This window comes from Lonchura striata, chromosome Z (genome assembly GCF_050655825.1).
Source record: "Lonchura striata isolate lonStrDom1 chromosome Z, ASM5065582v1, whole genome shotgun sequence".
Lineage (NCBI taxonomy): Eukaryota > Metazoa > Chordata > Aves > Passeriformes > Estrildidae > Lonchura > Lonchura striata.
In genome coordinates, this window is record NC_140740.1 from 46305706 (window position 1) to 46324448 (window position 18743).

General features: G+C 42.4%; 1 protein-coding gene across 5 annotated transcripts in view; it reads right to left on the reverse strand.

Annotated features, from left to right (window-relative positions):
• Positions 1–18743, reverse strand: part of FAM219A (family with sequence similarity 219 member A) — a 92492-nt gene that overhangs the window by 41855 nt on the left and 31894 nt on the right. For 2 of the 5 annotated variants that reach the window (XM_085567021.1, XM_085567020.1), the window contains exon 1: positions 3205–3394. The exons of the other annotated variants lie outside the window; for them this stretch is intronic. In XM_085567021.1, coding sequence (XP_085423147.1) covers positions 3205–3375 — 171 coding nt within the window. In that variant the 5' untranslated portion in view covers positions 3376–3394. Of the gene's footprint in view, positions 1–3204; positions 3395–18743 lie in introns of those variants that run through there. 5 annotated transcript variants of the gene reach the window in all.

Sequence of the window (18743 nt, forward strand, 5' to 3'; positions counted from 1 at the left end):
CATGCATGGGCCAGGCCCACTCCCCCCAGAGAGTAAAATGGATTTGAGAGGAAAGCCAGCTGGGCCAGGGACAGTGTCCCCAGTTGCAATAGCTATCTATCCCTGGCCCAGGAGTGGCAAGACACTATCATAATTCCCATCCATCAATTCACAGACATTCTATGGCAACTCACAGGACTCCATAGTAACAATGCCCACTGTGAAAACAGCAGCATTCCCACGCCAGCTTGCCTGGAACTGCCTCTGCACACACACACTGTGCTTCTGTGCATACTGAATGGATGCAGATCTATCTCTACAGCTCAACTGTCCAGAGAAATGTTTACTTGACTGATTAGCCTTTTGCTTGTGAATGCCCAACAGCACACTGACATTCAACACAGGCTTTTGCTATTGGAACTTACTTGGCAATTTTTTTTCTTTTTCACAAGCCTCCCTGCACCAATACACTCAGCTCTTCCCCCAGCATCAAAATCTCAGTTACATGGTGTGACTGTTCCCAGGACAAATGATGTAACTTCCTTTTGCTCACTGAGGACGACACAATGCTCCCAAACAAAAGGCAAGTGCTGAGAAGTGCCTGCAAGGGCTGTAGATGGCTAAAGATATTTAATATATCTAAGGCATTTTTTTTGTTGTTCCTAAGGCTTCTGTATGTCTTCATTCCTAAGGAAAATATACATTCAATCAGTGCACTGCATGAACATTTGGCTGGGGCCAGAGTTTAATCAAAGTTTTCTCCCCACATGCTCCCATCTTAATTGGGCATGCACAATCACAGCATTTGAACAGTGGGGAGTTTTCTTACTAGATTGTTTGTTTCTATAGGCTCGACACAAAGGATCTTGAAAACTGCCCTCCTGCTAGGAACAGCCATGTCCCACCGTGAGTGTACCATGTGCCATTTCTGAACATCAGAAATTAGTTCCACCAAACCTTTGTGGAGCAGGAGTGCTGTGAATCAGCAGTATGCAGGAGCACAGAGAGAAGGTGAAAACATTTTAAGCTGAAATCTGGGGTTTAAGGAAGATGGCATATTTAGCAGGCTTTTTTATTTTTTTCTCTTTTAAATCACTTTCCATTTTGCAGTACTTAAGAAGGCATCAGCTCAATAGCCTTTTATTATGTACCACTCCCAATAACCCACACTGAGTATGGGGTGGGGAATAGCCCCAAATGATGGAACTGAGTGCTTGGTACAAACTTACCCTGATAGCACCTGGGAAAACACAGCTTTCTATGCCTTCCTTCACAGTCAACACTTCTGATGCCTTGCAAGCGTAATAAGGCCCCATTTTCCACTCTGCAAATCCTCAGGGACCCCAGTGTATGTGGAAGAGAATGGGCACACACAATTTCTTTGGTCTTCAGCTGAACCTTGAAAACATATGTGTAACTTGAAGTCTTTATCTGCCCCTCCTTCCCATCCTCAAAATCAGTCATATTTTACAGCTCTTATGAAAATGTTCTCCACTTTGCTGTCTGTGGGAAATTGATCACCAATGCAGCTCTGCTGCTTTTTTTGGATAAAAGCAGGGGGGGCAAAATTTCCCTCATCCTCTAATCTCAAGGAAAGACACAATATACAGGGCTTGACCATCACTTCTCTCCATAGTTCACAGGCTTTTATCTGATCACCATCAATTGTATCAGTATGAGCCAACTGATCAAGAAAATCATCCAGCTGACTTGTCTCTCTGCAGTACCCATCAATGAAGTACTTGCTGTCTTCTGTCCTACTTAAAAGATGCTGGAATTCTCAACACAAACACATGTATGACAACTTACAGTGAGTGCTTGCAGCTCAGCAGACATCTGCTTTCTGGAGCTGCCCATGTGGATTGCATACTGCACACAAATGCTAACAGGGAAGGACAAGTCCAAATGTTTTGTTTCTTTCCTACATCAAACATTGAATCTGAAAAATGGATAGATATTCTGTTCATGGGGGACTGACTTAGTGAGCACAAAAACAAGTGAGAGGAACTACACACCATGAATACAGGGGGGACATTAGGGTCAATGAGAAGTTTCTGTGTTGTTACTCAGACTCTTGGGCTAGAACATTGTGCTGCTAATAAATATTTATACCTTCAATCTGTGCCCTGTGCAACAGAAAGTGCTGTCTTGTTGGCACTCTGCCTCAAGCTCTACCATGCCAGGTATTCCTGAGAAATCTGGCTATAGAAAGCTCCTGTGAAGGGGACTCTGACATGCACAGGTAGATATGTAAAATCTCACACTGTGTTGGACAGCAGACCACTGTAGCCTCTACATATCACTACAACATAGACATAAAGTATCTATGAACATAAAGTGCGAAAAATCCCACCAGGAACAAAAACACTGAAAATCAAGATGTGCAGTTTGATGTCTACACAAGAAACAGCATATAGGAAAGCCTCAGATTTACAGGGGATCAGATTTATATAGGGGATGAATCCAAGCCCAGTGTATAGACAAACATGGTCAGTAATAATAGCACATTTGCCAAGAGAAAGGAAAGAGTCACGGGGTGATGTACAGCAGGAATGGAACCAGAAAGCCTCACAAAAAACTCTCTCATGATTTCTGCCTCAGGCCTCAGCTTAACTGATTTCTTCAGTGGGCTTCAGATCATTTAATGGGCTTCAGTTCTGGAGCCCATTTTTTCAAGGGATATGTAATTCCCACATCAGTCCTATGGATAAAAGCTATAAGCTACAACCACCCCACAACACTAGAAGAATGGGATTGCTCAGAAAAGAAAGGGCAAGACTAACGAAGGATATAACAGCTGTCTTCCAGTTACAGCAAGGGCCACCAGGGAGAAAAAGAGGAGTACTTTTTTTCATGTTTCTTATCACGAGAATAAGAAATTATTATCTTAAATTGCAGTAGGATTACAAGGAAGTATCATAGAAAAATGAAGAGGTAAGGCTAAGGAGATATGCATTTGCCTGATGAAGTTGTGGCATTGTTGCTGCAAACCCAGGTTAGAAACTAATGTCACAGAGAAAGTCAACAGAGCTGATCTGGTTTTTAGGCTTACTGATCCTCATCTGGTGCAAACTGTGAAGATCCCTGTTCTTTTTAGGTCCCTTTCCCCATCTTTCTTAACAGAAGAAGTACTTCCTTCTATACCAGACATGGTCAGAACACCAGTCAACCCTGGAAGAGATGTTCTCCAAGTTCCCCTACCCACTGCCAAGGACTATGGCTGACCTCCATCTTCTCTCTAGGAGAGCTGAAGAAAACAGTCTTCTTCCTAAGTCTCACATGTTGAAGGAACTCCAGAATCACATGGGGTCCAGTGCAGAAGGCTCCTGGGATGACATGATTGTCACTTTTCATCAACATGTGCACTCTGCCAGATCCAGAGCAGTATCTGTTCATCTCAGTATCTCCACCATCCCTGTACCAAAGTCAAAATAAATGACATTTTGGAGACACAGTGACTGATGTACTGAAAAACATTCTGATAGCTACTGACTCCATTTCAACAAAGCAATAAACAACAACTGTTTATTGACTTTCTACTAGCTCTGCCAATGCACCACTTACAACATTGCTGTTTTTTCTCTTCTGAGCAACAGAAGAGAAACAGATCTTGTTTAAAAAATTAGGCCTCCAATATCCACTACAAGATCCAGATTTTGAACCTGATTAGTTTATAATTATAAGACAAATTGGTGTTTGAAACCATTTTATTTCAGCAACTGAGAAGCCAGCAGTATTAATATTGCAGCAAGATTAAAACCTTTAGTCTTATTAATTAAACTGAACCAGCATGTCACTAAAATTACTTTTTGCTGTGTACACCTGCAGTTTGGGTAGCTCAACGCACTGACAAGTAGCCAGGAGTTCAGACCATTGCTCTGCTTCAAATGGGGGCAGAAGAGAAGTGTCAGTCTCCCTGTGGGTGCTGTGGTGGCAGTGCTGAAATGCTCCCGTGGAACCCTGGCCACAAAGGGTCTGCCCGACTGACACATGGAGGCTGAACAAAATGTAGCAAACAGAAAGGCATAAGCTGTGGAAAGGGATCAAGATGCTTCAGTGATCTGTTTTCCTAATCAAAAATGACATTTGCTGCATAGGGAAGAAACTTTTTTTTTTAGATGATGGTGTATGACTAATCCTGGGAGTCTACAGTAGCAGAGGAAGCACCAATGCAGTAACTAGACCAAATATTTCGGGAAAACATTTGAGGGACAAATAAGAAAAATGTGAGCAATTACATGATTTCTGTTACATTTCCCTCTGAGAAACCAGCAGCACAAGCAGCCCCTGGCCCTTTCCTTTCAATCATGATAGAGTATATTTAACACCGTATTTCCCTCCAGGCTCTTTCACACATATAAGCCATCTCTATTAACACATGCATTTATAAGTTTGGTATCTTGTGCTAGCTTTACATGACTTAAATTGGATCATTAACATTGCAAATTAGAGAAATGCCACACTGCACTCCTCACTGCCTGCAGCACTTAGCAAGTGGCATGCAATAGCTATTTAAAACCAGCTATTAACTGTTTTCAGGATGATTCAGTATCAAAATTCCTTCCTTGTAAAGGATATATATGTGAAGGTATCACGCCTCTCCTTTTGTGCCTCTGATTACACAGCCACAGCTCTGAGGTGCAACGTGAATATTCAAGGTGCAAAGGCATCACAGATTCCTTGGTAGTTATTGTAAGAGTCAGTTTAGCAACTGGCATCTGGCCAAACCAGGTTCATAAAAAACGCTATACAACTTCACAACTGCTCTTTAAGCCTCAACTCTTGAGGGGAGATACCCTTCAAATGATTAAAAAATTGAGCAACATGTCATAGCCAAGGTCACAGTGTATTTGGAGAACAGGAGCCCAGGCCCTTGGCTGTTATGTAGCAGTAGAATCCTACAGAGAATTGCACAGCCCCAGTGCAGTCTGCAAGGGACCATGGCAGTCCCTTGTAGTGACTGAATTCGTGCCCATCAGTTATTGTTGACAGCTTATTTCAGGTCTGTGTCCTATCTTTACTTCTTCAAGTCTTTAACAGAGCCCCACCAAGAGGAACAGCCTGATTTCAAAGAGAGCTGTTTTCCACCTTAAATGAAGATTTTCACAGTCTCTCCTGCATAGTGGAGGGGAACTGTGCTTCTTTCCCATGGACAACTCTAGGGAACTGTGCTTCCTTCCCATGGACAACTCTAACACCTAGAGAAACCAGCTGAGGAAGTGCAAGACAAGTAGAGCCATCACTACTGAAATGCCATGATTGTCAGCATATACAGAGTGGTTTATGGATCCCCACCATGCACAGGTAGGCTGCTCCAGCTGTACAAGAAAGACAAAATCAAACTCTGGCTGAGTGAAACAATAGAAATTTTGGTTTGTTTTAGCAAATACTCTAGAAGTGACATATTCTGACAAAGAAAGACCTGGTGCAATACAAATGACACTAGGAGAGCCCTGTTGCTGTGACGTTAGTTCCCACCAATGTCCTGGAGACTGCATAATTGCTGCCACAGGCCATTGATTGGATCCAGCATGGCAAACACGATGTTATGGAGCTTTTACAGTCTCTGGCTGTTAAGAACAATAGTCGGAAAAGCTGGGATGGCTCCACATCCACACCTTTCATAGACCAAGGGCTGTAATCAGTGGTTCAGTATCACAGCTATTACAAGCATAAATCTGGGGTCATCTGTTCTTTTCCAGTTGGTTTGAGTTTTGGTTTTGTAAGCAGCTGATTTTTACATGTTCAGCTTCTGTACAAGTGTGATGAATGAGGTCTTGCTTTTTGCTTCTGGAATACCCCTGGCACCTTTAATCTAATCCCTCAGATCCTTTTCTGAGCTGTTCAATTGCTTCTTCTGTTCACTCCTTCTCCACGAATAATTTTTCATTCTGCCTGTCTTGTGCACCTAGTAAATCTCCCTTCTTCCAGAGAGCAAGGGTGCTGCAGGCTCTCTGACTGTGATCTCAGCCCAGGAAAGGAGACAGGTTGTAAGCAGGATACTAACAAAGCCCCCAAGATGCACTGTGGGGCCCCACCTCTCTGAACAGAGGTTCTCCAGGGAAGCAATTATGGCACCAAGCCTGTGAGAGTTCAAGAAGCATGTGGACAATGCTCTCAGGCACATGGTGTAACTTCTGGGATTGTCTTAAGCAAATCCAGGAGTTGAACTCTATAGACCTTATGAGTCCCTACCAACTCAGAATGTTCTATGATTAAAAAGATTTATCAGGAACCATAATGGATGCCCACTGGCATTTAAAGCTCTGTAACAAATCACAGTCTTCCAACACAGCCCCAGAGATGTGCAGCTGCGCAGGGCTCATGCACCAAGCACATCTGCCACACTGAAGACAGGTGGGGATCACAGTGGTGGACACTAGCTTGGCCTGGACAGAGCAGAGACTGACACAGCCCATGCTTTTGCTGGGCCCAGAGCTTTTCCAGGATGAAGTCCTGAGAGTTTACTTGTCCATACTGCAAAGGTGGATCCCAGCAATAAAAAATTGCCATTTTCTCTGCACTAGTGGAGAAAACAAAACCACCAAGCTAAGAGTTCAGCAGCCCTTTTCTCTCTAGCACCACACTTTCAACTTATCCTAGGAGACAGAAAGCTCAACCACCGGATTTCCATATTTATAAGGAGAGAGTTTCTGTTTAGCCAAGCTTGTGACGGAAATAACCCTGCAAACAGCAGCAGGTACAGCAGCACAGCAAACACATCTGAGAGGCAGGGATGTAAAAGCCTGGAGACATCTCATAGTGCTGCTACCTTGGCATGGCTTTCCAGCCCTGCCTGAAAAATTCTGAGGGCACAAATCATTTTGGCTTCTAAAATAAGAGTTTGCCTTGCCCCTGCCCCACACTCCTGTATCGCCGTGACTAATTAGCATCTGGAGGGATACAGATTCTCTTCTGATAAAGCAATGTTTGGCTCCCTTCTCCCCTGACACATTTGTATCAGAAATATCCTCATTATGTGACTAATCAGGGAAGCCGAGACAAAGGCACAGAAGCTGACTTAAAGGGAAATCACTGGTTTTTATAAAAACATCTTACAAATTATTCTGTCTCCAAAGGGCAGGGATATTTCCTCCCCTCCCAGTGCTGGAAAAAATGCAAAATTGAGGTTCCTGAAGAAAAAAATCCATCTTTATTACCAGAAGTGGTGGCTTTTATCATTCCCAGTATTTAGTGATCTTGCTCCCAATTCCCTTGGTTACTGCAGGGTTGCAGTTAGTGTACTTCAAAGGTCCTGGAGAGCCTGCCAGCCCTGTGCTGCACACAGGGGCTGGGCTCAGCAAGGTGTCCAACAGCTGCAGTGCTGCCTGATACAGTGGATGGCAAGTGACAAGGCTGGTTAGCAGTTTACCACACTGAGTTTAAAATTCAGCAGCACATGAAAAGTCAGCCACATCACCAGCCATCCCTTGAGATGGTCTGAAGATATTTTAGCTACATCTTTAATGTAGACAGCAGGCTGAGTGAAAATCAGAGTGTATTGAGGTAATCTGCACTTAGCAGAAGGTCTCTGAAATAAAGACAAGCAGACACTATTTAACAACAGCAACAGAAGAGCTTTTTAAAGGAATTTGTTTCCCTTGCATGCTCCCTGGAATGGATCTGGTGTCCATCCAGCTCCATCTTGTCTCCTTCCCCTCCAGTTGACAGCATCAGAAAGAGATACCAGGCCAGACAGCTTCCACCTTGCTACTTTCAAGGCAGCCTCTTTATCAGCTGAAATCAAGCCACCTGTCCCTTGACACCATTTGAGGAGCTGCAGCAGATTGTGGAGCATGGGAGGATGCACTTCATGATGTGGGAACAGGAGGTCGAGTGAGCTCATTTGTGCATGCACAAAAATCCCAACCAGATCCCTGTTTGAGCTGGGAATGGAGATTAAAAGATAAATACACCATCAGTGCTCCCTGGGACAGGCTCAGGCACATGCACAAACTCTTGGTCTTTATTCAGGTCCCTCTGGGCTGCTGCTCTTTCTGCTGCTGATACATGGACTAACCCCAAGGCCCTGTGCTGGCTCTCCCAAAGGCTTTGCTGTAAGGCAGACTGCTATGAGCTATGGCTGGGGTTTGCCTGCTTTGCTTTTTAAGTGTGACTGCTCAAATCTTTGGATTTAGAGAGTGTATTTTCAGATGCTAAATGTCTACTCTTTGGAGTGAAATTTTGCACTTGGACATTTCCCTTAACCTAATTGGAAATTCCATACTTGTATATAGTTCTAAAAAAATCCCAACTTTTTTTTTTTTTTCTTTTGTTGAGGTGGGGTTCTGGGAATACATTTGGTCACCTGAACTCTCCTCTCCAAGTGATGTCCTTCTCTGCAGGTACAGCCTGAGGCTGAGGCTGATGAGGACAGGGGGACTGGCAGGGGGTGAGCAGGGAGGAAAAGCAGGATTTGGCAGTAGGACTAGAGCTGTCTGGAGAAGGTGATGGAAGAAAGAGACTGGATGGATAACCAGATAGCCAGGAGGGGAAAGAAGAACAGCAGAATCATGTTCCTAGAAGAATAGATCCAGGAAAAGAATGAAGAGACACAACAGGGATAGCAAAAAGTTAAAAGTGCTGGAAGACACAGCTGTCAGACATGAGTCATATAATGCACCCTCCTAGGCAGTGCTCTGCCAAGGCTCACAGACCTGAAGCATAACATCTGACCATTGCTGTTAACTTCTCTAGGTGATCCCAGGCTACCTTTGAGTGAAACTCCAGAAGCCTTCTGGCAATGAACAGATTTAGGAACCTGACTGCGATCTGAATACAGCTAAGGCTGCTGGCCATACAGCAGTGCTCTCACACAGAGCCCAGAAACATGCTGGTGATGCTGTGACCCCATATTGGGGTTTTCTTATAGTACATTTTTCTGTTTTAAAGCTGCAGAGAACTTACATTCGAAGAAAATAGCAGGGATCATTTTCCAAGTTCTCAAATACAGCTATTGCAGCCTAATTTGAGCCCATGCAGCCTATGTACTACAACAGAGCCTGTAATGACATATCCATGTAGACCCTTTCCTTTGGTAGTGCTGCATGGACCTATGCTGGAGATGAATCAGGATTATACAATGAAAGAACAGAAGTCCAAGTCTGTGATTTCTTGCAGAAGCTGCAAGTGATGTAGGGAAAAGGGGAGCACAGTGCAGAGACAGAAAGATGATTTTGTGATTACACAATGTGGAGCTATCCTAGAGAATTGGGACTTGTATGCTCTTAAAAGAAATGTGCCAAGTCTCTAAAAACAGATTTCCCACAAAGGGTCACTAATAAGGTCTCCCTACTTTGCTGGAACACTGGATCAGAGCCCTGAGGTGTGATATGATGGGTGCTCACAAATGCTGCCAAAATTGAGTGGGAGTTGTACTTGCTGCAGGTGAAAATATGTGAATCAGAAGTGGGGGAGTGGGAAAGACTCAGGCAATAGGTATCCTACACTGAAAACCCCAAATGAATTTCTGGCCTTAGTCTGTCTGTCTCAAGCCCTTACCTGCGCTTGATGTCACAAGATCATGAGACAGAGAAGGTATTTTGAAAAGACATGGGGCATCTTGTACTTTCTGGCATTTCTTATACAGCCCTTCACCTAGCAGCAGGGCTGCAGAGATGAACAAGGACTTTGTGAGGTGCTCAGATGCTGTCTATCATGCTAAATGCCACAGAACAGTCCACAAAATGTCTTTCTAGGCCATCAGGGGAGTTTTGCTCTTCTGCCATTTTTTCACCTTGTGTGTGTGTGGCTCTGACATGTCCTTCTGTACATTAACTGTTTTTCCAGAATTAGTCTGTTAATGTCTTCATGCTCTGTGCTCAGTTAATTTTCACAAGAACTAACTCTTCTTCCATTATCATTCAAACTACTACAATTCAGGGAGAGAGACAGTGTTTCAATTATGTCACACATCCCTGGTCAATGTAAAGAGTCATCTCTCTACCAATCTGTCCATTCCTCTGTCTTGAGAGCCTATTTGCAAGCTTCCCTGCTGGCATCATCCTGCTGCCTGTGCAGCCATCCTCCACCAAAAACTGAGAGAGTGGAAGAAGTAAGCAAAGTAAGAGCTATTGAAGTAAGGAACTATTATAAGAAATGAGAGCATCAGCCCTAACTGTTACTGTGTTCATACTAAAGACTTGCCCTCATCCCAGACAAAGTGCATGCCCTGGGATGGCCTGGCACTTGGAAAAGTTCCCTTTTCAGACCTAGTATTTAGAGGTCTGCCAGAGGTGATGAAAAAAGAATGTCTATTCCTTCTCACACTGTTTTTTTCTACTTTGGTATAGATCCCTGCATCCAGTAACCTGAGTCTTGTACCAGTGGATACACAAGCTGTAGGGATGGATTTGCAACTAGCCTCTTGCCCCTCATCCCACTGACTCAGCTCTGGGGACAGCACCAATCAGACTCACTAAGTCCTTAATGCCTTGAGTTTTGAAGCAGTTCAAATATCTACTAAACTTTTACCTTCTTTCCTACCTCTTTGATTGCTTTCTTCCTCACAGCATGCCTCCAATGTGCTGCTTCAAGAAGAAACAATCTCAGTATTTTCACCATTTCTTTCTTTCTTGTTAGAGATGCTCAAACTTTTCCTGATTCTAAAATACTGTTTTTAGGATGGTTGAGGAGAAACACATACCATGTTCCAGGCAACATGCTACTGATTTAAGAAGACTTTACAGTTTTCTGCCTGAATTTTAATCTCCCTGAACTTTTGTTTGCCTTCATGCCGCTATCACCACACTGAACAGCTGGCTTCATTCCTGTTCCCTGCAGCGATGCTACGTTTTTTTTCCCCTGTGTCCCAGCTTTTCTACCTTCCTTTTAATCTTCCACAGTGTTTTTTCAGGAAAAGTCTGAATCATTTCCCCTCTTTTGTACTTGGGAAAACTGAGATCCAGAGAACTGAAGCTGCTAAACACAAGAGCAGGAGAATTGGGTCCTCCTCCAGGGTTCTGTTCCCTGAAAAAAAAGCATCTTCATGTAGGCAGTTCTACCAAACACATTACAGAGCATGTACCAGAAAGCAGTGAGGACCAATATTACACCCCAAAATAAACTGCAGGGGAAAAAAAGATGGTCAGCAGCTGCAGTTCCAGCACTGTATTACAGTCCTGAAATACGGTCCCTTCCTGCAAGCATTTTAAATGAAGAAGAAAGTGACATAAATAACCAGTCTCACATGCCAGACTATTCATCAGAATTTTTAAATGTTGGTGTCAGTATACAGGCCTGCATCTTTGTCCCATTTTCTCCCTTTCCCAGCAAATTGTTTTTCCAGAATCAGCTTGTGAATGTCTTCATGCTCTTCCCTCAGTAACTGTCTCAGGAACTTACCCTCTCCTATTATCATCCAAACCACTGTAACTCACAAAGAGAGCTGATGTTCCAACTATGCCACATGTCCCCAGTAAGTGTGAAGAGCCACCTCACTACCAATCTATCACTTCTGACAATTTCCTCTCCTGATGAGTCTCACTCATATAAGGAGCTTGGAACGAAAAAGCAGAAGAGCAACAAGTGATCTTAAAAAGCAAATGAAAAATGTGCATCTTTTCTCTTAAGGTACCCTCTCAGTTTTAAGTTTTGACCTGAGCATAGCATGTATAGAGTCCTGTAAATATGTCCCCCCAGGACATACAGAAAAACAGAGACTAGAGAAAGAAACAGTGAAACATAGGAATGGGAATTTCTGGGGCTTCAATTCGGTTTCTAAGCTGCCAATAGAATTAACACAAGTGAAAGCATTAGGAAGGCTTTTCACTATCACTGAAGCCTTTCAGCTTAATAAGGACAGCTTAGACAACACATTCAGATACAGGAGAGATGGTTCACATAAAATTTCTCTAAGAAAGGTCCCCTGAGCCTGGTTCTATCTATGTGCCTTCACAGCTTTCAATTAACACTGCAGGTAGGCACAGAAACACTTTCAGCTCATTATCCTCTTTTCAAATAGTGGTGGACATGACATTTAGCTGAAACAACCCTTTGTAGATCTTTTAAATTCCATTATCATTAGGAAGACAGGCATCCAAAAGAGATATTGTTTTCCTTACTAATAGTTTTATCTTCTGCAGGGTAGAAGCAGCTTTGTGCATTAATTTAAGGTTTGCAATATCTGTGCTGCTGGAAAAATCTATCTGAAATGTAAATCTTAGGAGCAATGATGGATTGAAGCTGAACTCAGGCACTTGACTTATGGAGGCATAAATAGGAACATTAATGGATCAAATATTCATCAGCCTCCCAATGAAATAAAAAATGGTAAATAAATTGAAGTATCTCTGGGTGATCATTCTCATTATCTGTCTATACAACATAACTAGAGAGTCACTGGTCTGTCTTAGCTGTTAATTGAAGGCACTTTCAGAAAGTGCTGCTTAAGCCTTGGAAGATTGACTGTTGTTCCAACCACTACCTAATGTGTATGTTAGAGCTGTATTATAAAGCAGTCTCATTAGGACCCTGCCTCCAGCACCACAGCTCAGAGAGAGCTTCTGAAGCTTTAGATGAAATTCATATTTGAAATAGGTCATCTACATGCAGCCTAACCCCTGGGCACATCTTCAGCATACTTAACTGCATACTGATCTATCTAGACTGATGCTCATGTTGTAGTAACACAAGATACCTAAGTGCATTGTAATGACACTCAAAAGAGGCAGCAGAGTACTGGCCCATGGTGATGTACAATCACGCGATATGCCAACAACTGACATCATAATGATCAGCCTGTAAAAGCTAAAAGCAGCTACCTCAGGGTATGGTTTTAGGTTTGCTTGCTCTTTACTGCTCTTTCACATACCTTCTTTTGCTCTTACCATCTTTCCTTATTTCCAGAACTTTTATTATCACTCACTAATGGGAGCCTGTTAGTGTTGAAGAGGATGTCCTGTCGAGATAGTAGTTCCTAGATGAGACACCATACTTCCCATGAAGCAGCCAGCCTCTACCTGTAACATGCTCTAAAGTGATAAAATATGAAAGCTTCCAATTTACTTTATGGAAGTAAGTGGGTAAGTGGATACACTTCCACTTAAACTCTTCTCTGTACAATTGTTGAAGTAAATATCCATCTTGTATCTACTTCACCTCCAAAGCAATGTTTTCAATCTAAGTTATAGGGCCATCTATGATAACTCAAAATCGGGCATCATCACAAGAACTGGTGCAAACTGCCTACAGAATCACTGCTTTTAAATGAGTGGTGTGATGTGGGAATGATTCTGAGACAGTACACAGGGAGCCTGAGCCAAACAGAACAGGTTCACAGAAAATGAAACAGGGTCATGGCCACAAAACACTCAAAACAACTCAAGTGCCTCACCTATACCAGAGAGATCAACAGTTTAATTCTAATCTGCGTTCCATACATAAAAGACATTTAGCTATCAGAAAGCACCCAAAGGAGGGCCATGAGGATGGTGAAAGTCCGGAGGGGAAAACTTTATGAGGAGTGGTTGAGGTCACGTGGTCTGTTCAGCCTGGAAAAGATGAGACTAAGGGTCTGGGAGAGCTCATCGTAGTCTTCAACTTCCTCATGAAGGGAAGCAGAGGGCAGACACTGGTTTCTTCTCTGTTGTGCTCTGCAACAAGATCTGAGCAAATGGCCTGAAGCTGTGTCATGGGAGCTTTAGATTGGATATTAGGAAAAAAATTTTCACCCAGAGGGTGGCTGAACACTGGAAAAGGCTCCCCAAAGAAGTAGTCATGGCCCTAAGCCTGAGTTCAAGAAGTGTTTGGACAGTGCTCTAAGGCACATAGTGTGACTTTTGGGATATGCTGTGAATGTCAGGAGTTGGATTCAATGATGCTTCTGGTTCTCTTCCAACTCAGTTTATTCTATGATTTAGTTTGCACAGCCACTAGAACAAATATCAGATGAGAAGAATGTAACTGAGATTGTGTTATGTTTAATCACAGGATAGTTGTGTGCATCTACCCTGTCTCTGTTTTTCATGCTTCCACTTCTGCAAGTAGTTGCAAACATCTGAAGCAGAACAACTGGCAGCACTGAGCATACAGCTGTGCTTACACAGAGACATGTAATTCACTCAAATTTCCACTTCAGTAATTTTAGTGTTGTACTACTCCTACAGTATGTAAAATCCCAGCAGACTTTATCTGACCAGAAATTAATATTAAATAGCACAAACAGTACAGTTTAGAGCCATCTACCTCAACTCCTCTAAGGGCTTTTCTGATACTACTCCCTCAACATTATTTAACGTGGTAGGGCTCAGGGAATTTGTTACTGACTGCTTTTGAAGCTTCCAAAACCACCTGTATGGCTGAACTCCAGTTTGAGCTGCTAGTTCTCAGGTTCAGTTTTAACATAAGGCAAATTACAAAGGTAGCTGTGTCTTCCCATCATACCTATAATAACCCTGAGCTGCTGACAGTGACCCCTGCAAAAAGAAACAATGTGAAGCACCTTAATTACTCATTAATTAATGCTAAACATCTTCATTTAGAACCATGCCTAGCACCTTGTACCCCAACATTCACATAAACATTTTGGTTACCATTCTGTGTTTCCATTACACAGGTATCCGGTTGCATTATCACACCACGTTTTAGCTCCAGACACAAAAAGTACACTAAGTAGAACAGGAGCTTGTATTGTGTGGTCTTTGCAGGGCCAAGATGTATCTCACAAAAGCATGGCTTGTCTGGATAGCACAGATGATGAAGCTGCATCTCTACTCCATGATATATCAGCAACTGCTGCACAGCTTTTCCTGAGACTGTACATTTCTTTTGAATATCATTTCCCAAAGGCTTCCAGAACTAGCTTAGGTCTTACACCAGCAATACAGTTTTCATGAGGCAATTATCACAGTGAAGGTATCTTAAGAGAGAAGAATGCAGCCCACTAACAACCAGCAATCAGGGATTCTTACTGAGCTGCTGTCAGGAGGAACTCCTGCTCCTTCTGTCAGTGTGACCCCTTGAGACTCCCATCTGCAGGTGATGAACAAAAAGAAAAGTTTGGAAAATCACTTTTCAGTCACATCTCCACAGAGAGTATGAACTAATAGAGGCAAGTGAACACAGTCTATGACAGTGACTTGAGTCAAGACCTCAGCTATTCAGGCAAGACTATTACTGCTAACACAAAGCATTCCCCCTTCCACCACAACCAACTGCCACGCTGACTAGTCTGACATTCACCCACAAATTGTGACATTTGCTCACACAATGTTTTTGCATTTTCTCCATCAGTGGCACAGTTCAGCTAGCATGCTACTTTTTCCTTGAAAGAAGAAGGATATGGCTTTTCTGGAAGCATAGGCTGCTTTATCATCTGATTACCTCCTCAAAGATGTGGTGCTCACCTGCCCAGAGAGCCTGAGCAGCAGCTGCACTTCCTGGAGAGAAAGAATAAAGTTGGGATCACACCACTGCTTGCATACACAAGCATCTTAGTGCTTACTGCTGGGACCACAACTGCATGGACTGGCCCTTAAATCCAGGTCCCAGCTTTGTGAAGCCACTGCAGCTGGGCTGTGCTGATTCACAGATGCTGCTGGTACAGCAAAGGGAGGGAGCTGGAGCATCTCACATCATATTCAAGATGACTGTCACAAAAACACCACTGGTGAAATAAATAAACTATGTAAGCAAGAGACTCCTACATTTATTTAAGTCTGTGAGGTGAGTAAGAGGCTACATGGCTGTGCTATGTGCAGACTCATCCCTGCTTCAGAAGCAGGAGTTTCAATGTTACCTGAGCAAGCTTTGTATTTTATATGCAAACAATTACATGGTCCAAACATCTGCTCTTCTTTCTGATAAACCTTCTTCAGTTGGGGAAATGAAGGGAAGAAAATTTCAAGGTCTAGACCACATGTCTTTCACACTCAGTAGTGTGTGAGTGGAGAGAAAAACCACACTCTTTCACACTCAGTGAGTGTCTTTGCACTCAGTAGCTCCCTTGTACAATTGTTTCTAGCTGGAGGAACTTAATATTTCCAATCAGATCTTTCTAGCTGTCTGTGTTGCATCAGCACTGAAAATTAAGAAATGCAAGTCATTACTATTGTTCCTCTTGTTTTCAGAAGAAAAAATTTTAAGGGGGGAGGGGCAACATTTCACTGCAGAATTACTTGAGTGACACTATATACTTACACTAGAATGAAACAGCAGTCTTACTTAAATCCTCTAAAGATATCATGATCTAAGAACTGCAGAAAAGCCCAACCAGGATGGAGGAAGCTGCTTTCACTCCAGCTAGTGCAAGAACCATCTGTTAAGCGATTCACTTATATTGTTGGAGTAACAATGCCACATCTGTTCTCCATGAATTAAAAAGAAAGCCAAATCTAGAATTGTGTGTTTCAGAAGACAGTTAAAGAGACTATCTTCTTTTTAATGCATTTCAAAATGATACAAGGAGGGAAATGCCACTGGCAAACTCACACCACTTTAACCCAAACCTCACCACTGGTCTTCTAAATTTCATAACCCAAGGAATTTCAATTCATACACATTCTATCCAGTAATGGATTTGAGACCTGTATTAGGGTATTGATCCCTGTGTGCTAAGTATACCTCCCAAACAAACTACAAATCCATTTGGTATTGAACACCCTGCCAACAGAGGTGGGCATAAGCAAAACAAAGCATAAGGTTCTTCAACCTTCTCCCAGTAAAAGAAGTACTGACCTAGAGGTCTTCTTTTAGCCAAGTGGAAGTTCCTCTACTGTTTCTGTTTATTTTAATAATAAAAGGGCAAGCCTCATGCAAACTGGCATCCATTCAAATCTTATACAAAAACAAGAGGTGGGTTTTAAAAATATCCTGTGCCCAAGCCAACTAACATAATTCCTGACGATCCCAATCAAACCATTTCCAGTGGCACCTGAAATGCCCCTGGCTCCCAGTGCAGTGAGCAGGTGAAGAGTCTGTATTCACACCACTGGCACCAGATGTCAACCTCAGCCAGAGTGATGACTTCTTTACAGCAGCCGGGACATGACAGATTTAGACAGTGAGTCTAAAGAGACTCTAAGAGAATTTTCTGCTCTCTTTGCCTGGATGCACATGGTCCTGAACCCCTACCTGCTACTTTTGCTCTGTGTCAGCTGTGACTTTGGCACTCTTGTTTCTGTATGAACACTGTGATGAACCAGTGGTGGCTGAAGGTGTGCCCCACGGTCTATAATCAGTCAGCAAAGCATTTTCATAAAGCAGCTGCCCTGCATAAGGAAAGGGCTTAAAATCCAAGCACAACTGCAGAACACTCAAATTCTAAATCATAACTATTTTTCTTTATTGTACAGAAACCTAACGTGGTGTTGTTTTTTTTTTTTGTTTTGTTTTTGTTTTGTTTTTTTTTTTTTGTTTTTTTGGGGTTTTTTTGCCTTTCAGATACGAAAAGCATGGCCAAGACTAATTAAATCTGTTCAGGAACACTGTCTAATAGATATGGTAAGGCATAGTTAAATTACTTTCCCTTGAAATCAGACTAATATGGAGAAGTCTGGAAATGTTAAAAAAATAAACATGAAAGCACCTAATAATTATTTCAATTTTAAAAAAATCCCTGAACTGTTCTGCTTTTAAGAAACTGTCCTCTCAACTTCATGGACTCACAGAAAGTTACTGGATGTACAGGCTGTGCAGAACCATATACTGTAAGAAGCAGGGCTACTGCTCCAGGCTAATGGTGTCATTTTCCACGGGGTAGTTTTCATTTGCAATTTACTTATTGTATCTGGAAGTCTAATTGTAGCCAAGTACATTTTTAGGTTGTTCAAAGTCTAATAAAGAACCAAATAGCTTAGAAAGGCAGCTTTAACTTTATAATTAGAAACATTTGCTATTTCAGGTGGCTTCTCCCTAGCATGTTTATAAGTTTCCCAATATACCTTTCAGCATGTTGTAAAAATAAATTATGACAACCACAGTGTGACTCATAGATACAATAAGAAAAAGGGGAGAGGAGTCTGGATAAATCTGAGATGCAGAGCCATCTCTACATTCATAAGCAAAGTGTCTCCTATTAGAAATAAACATAGACCAGGAATATCTGCACTTGATTCCCAGAAGGCCCATTAAACACAAAGCAGCATTTCCCCACACATGAGATGAAAATAGTTTATCTGTCCATGTCAGAAAAATGCATTGACAGTCACCATCCCAGTGTAACCTGGTACCTACTACCCACTGGAACAGCTAGATAAGTCTCAACCTCTCCATGACCCCAGTTAATACGGACACCCAGACCCTCCAGCGCTGCTGGCAGCAACCCAGCCTCATTTGGAAGTCACTGGGAGCAGCCTGCAGTGATGGGGCCAAGGCAAGCCATCCTGCAGACCCTCCAAGTTACACCATGGTGAACAAGAAGTTCACCATGATGGGGGAGAGTCAACACTGTTCCTTTGCAGCTAGTTTGGTGAGATCAAGAGCAAAATTAGTAGAAAGCATGTTTCATAACCAATACTTTTTATATGGGCTCTGATACAGCAGAATTCAGTCTTTATGAAAATCTGTGGTTTTCTGTCCAAAAAATATTCTAATGACTCTTGTTTATTATCTTTGCTGAACCAGAAACGAATGTTTTCTCCAACTCCCTAATTTGTCTCCTTGTAGGAGAACTATGAAAACGATGTTAGACACAGAAAACAGCACCTTAAATTTAAAAGGCCTAGAGTCAGTTGTTCCAAGGTTAGTGGAACAGTTGTAAATAAATGGTTGAATGAAAAGATTAACTTTCTCTTACTTCCAAGAATTTAAGAGTTAACCCTTTCCAA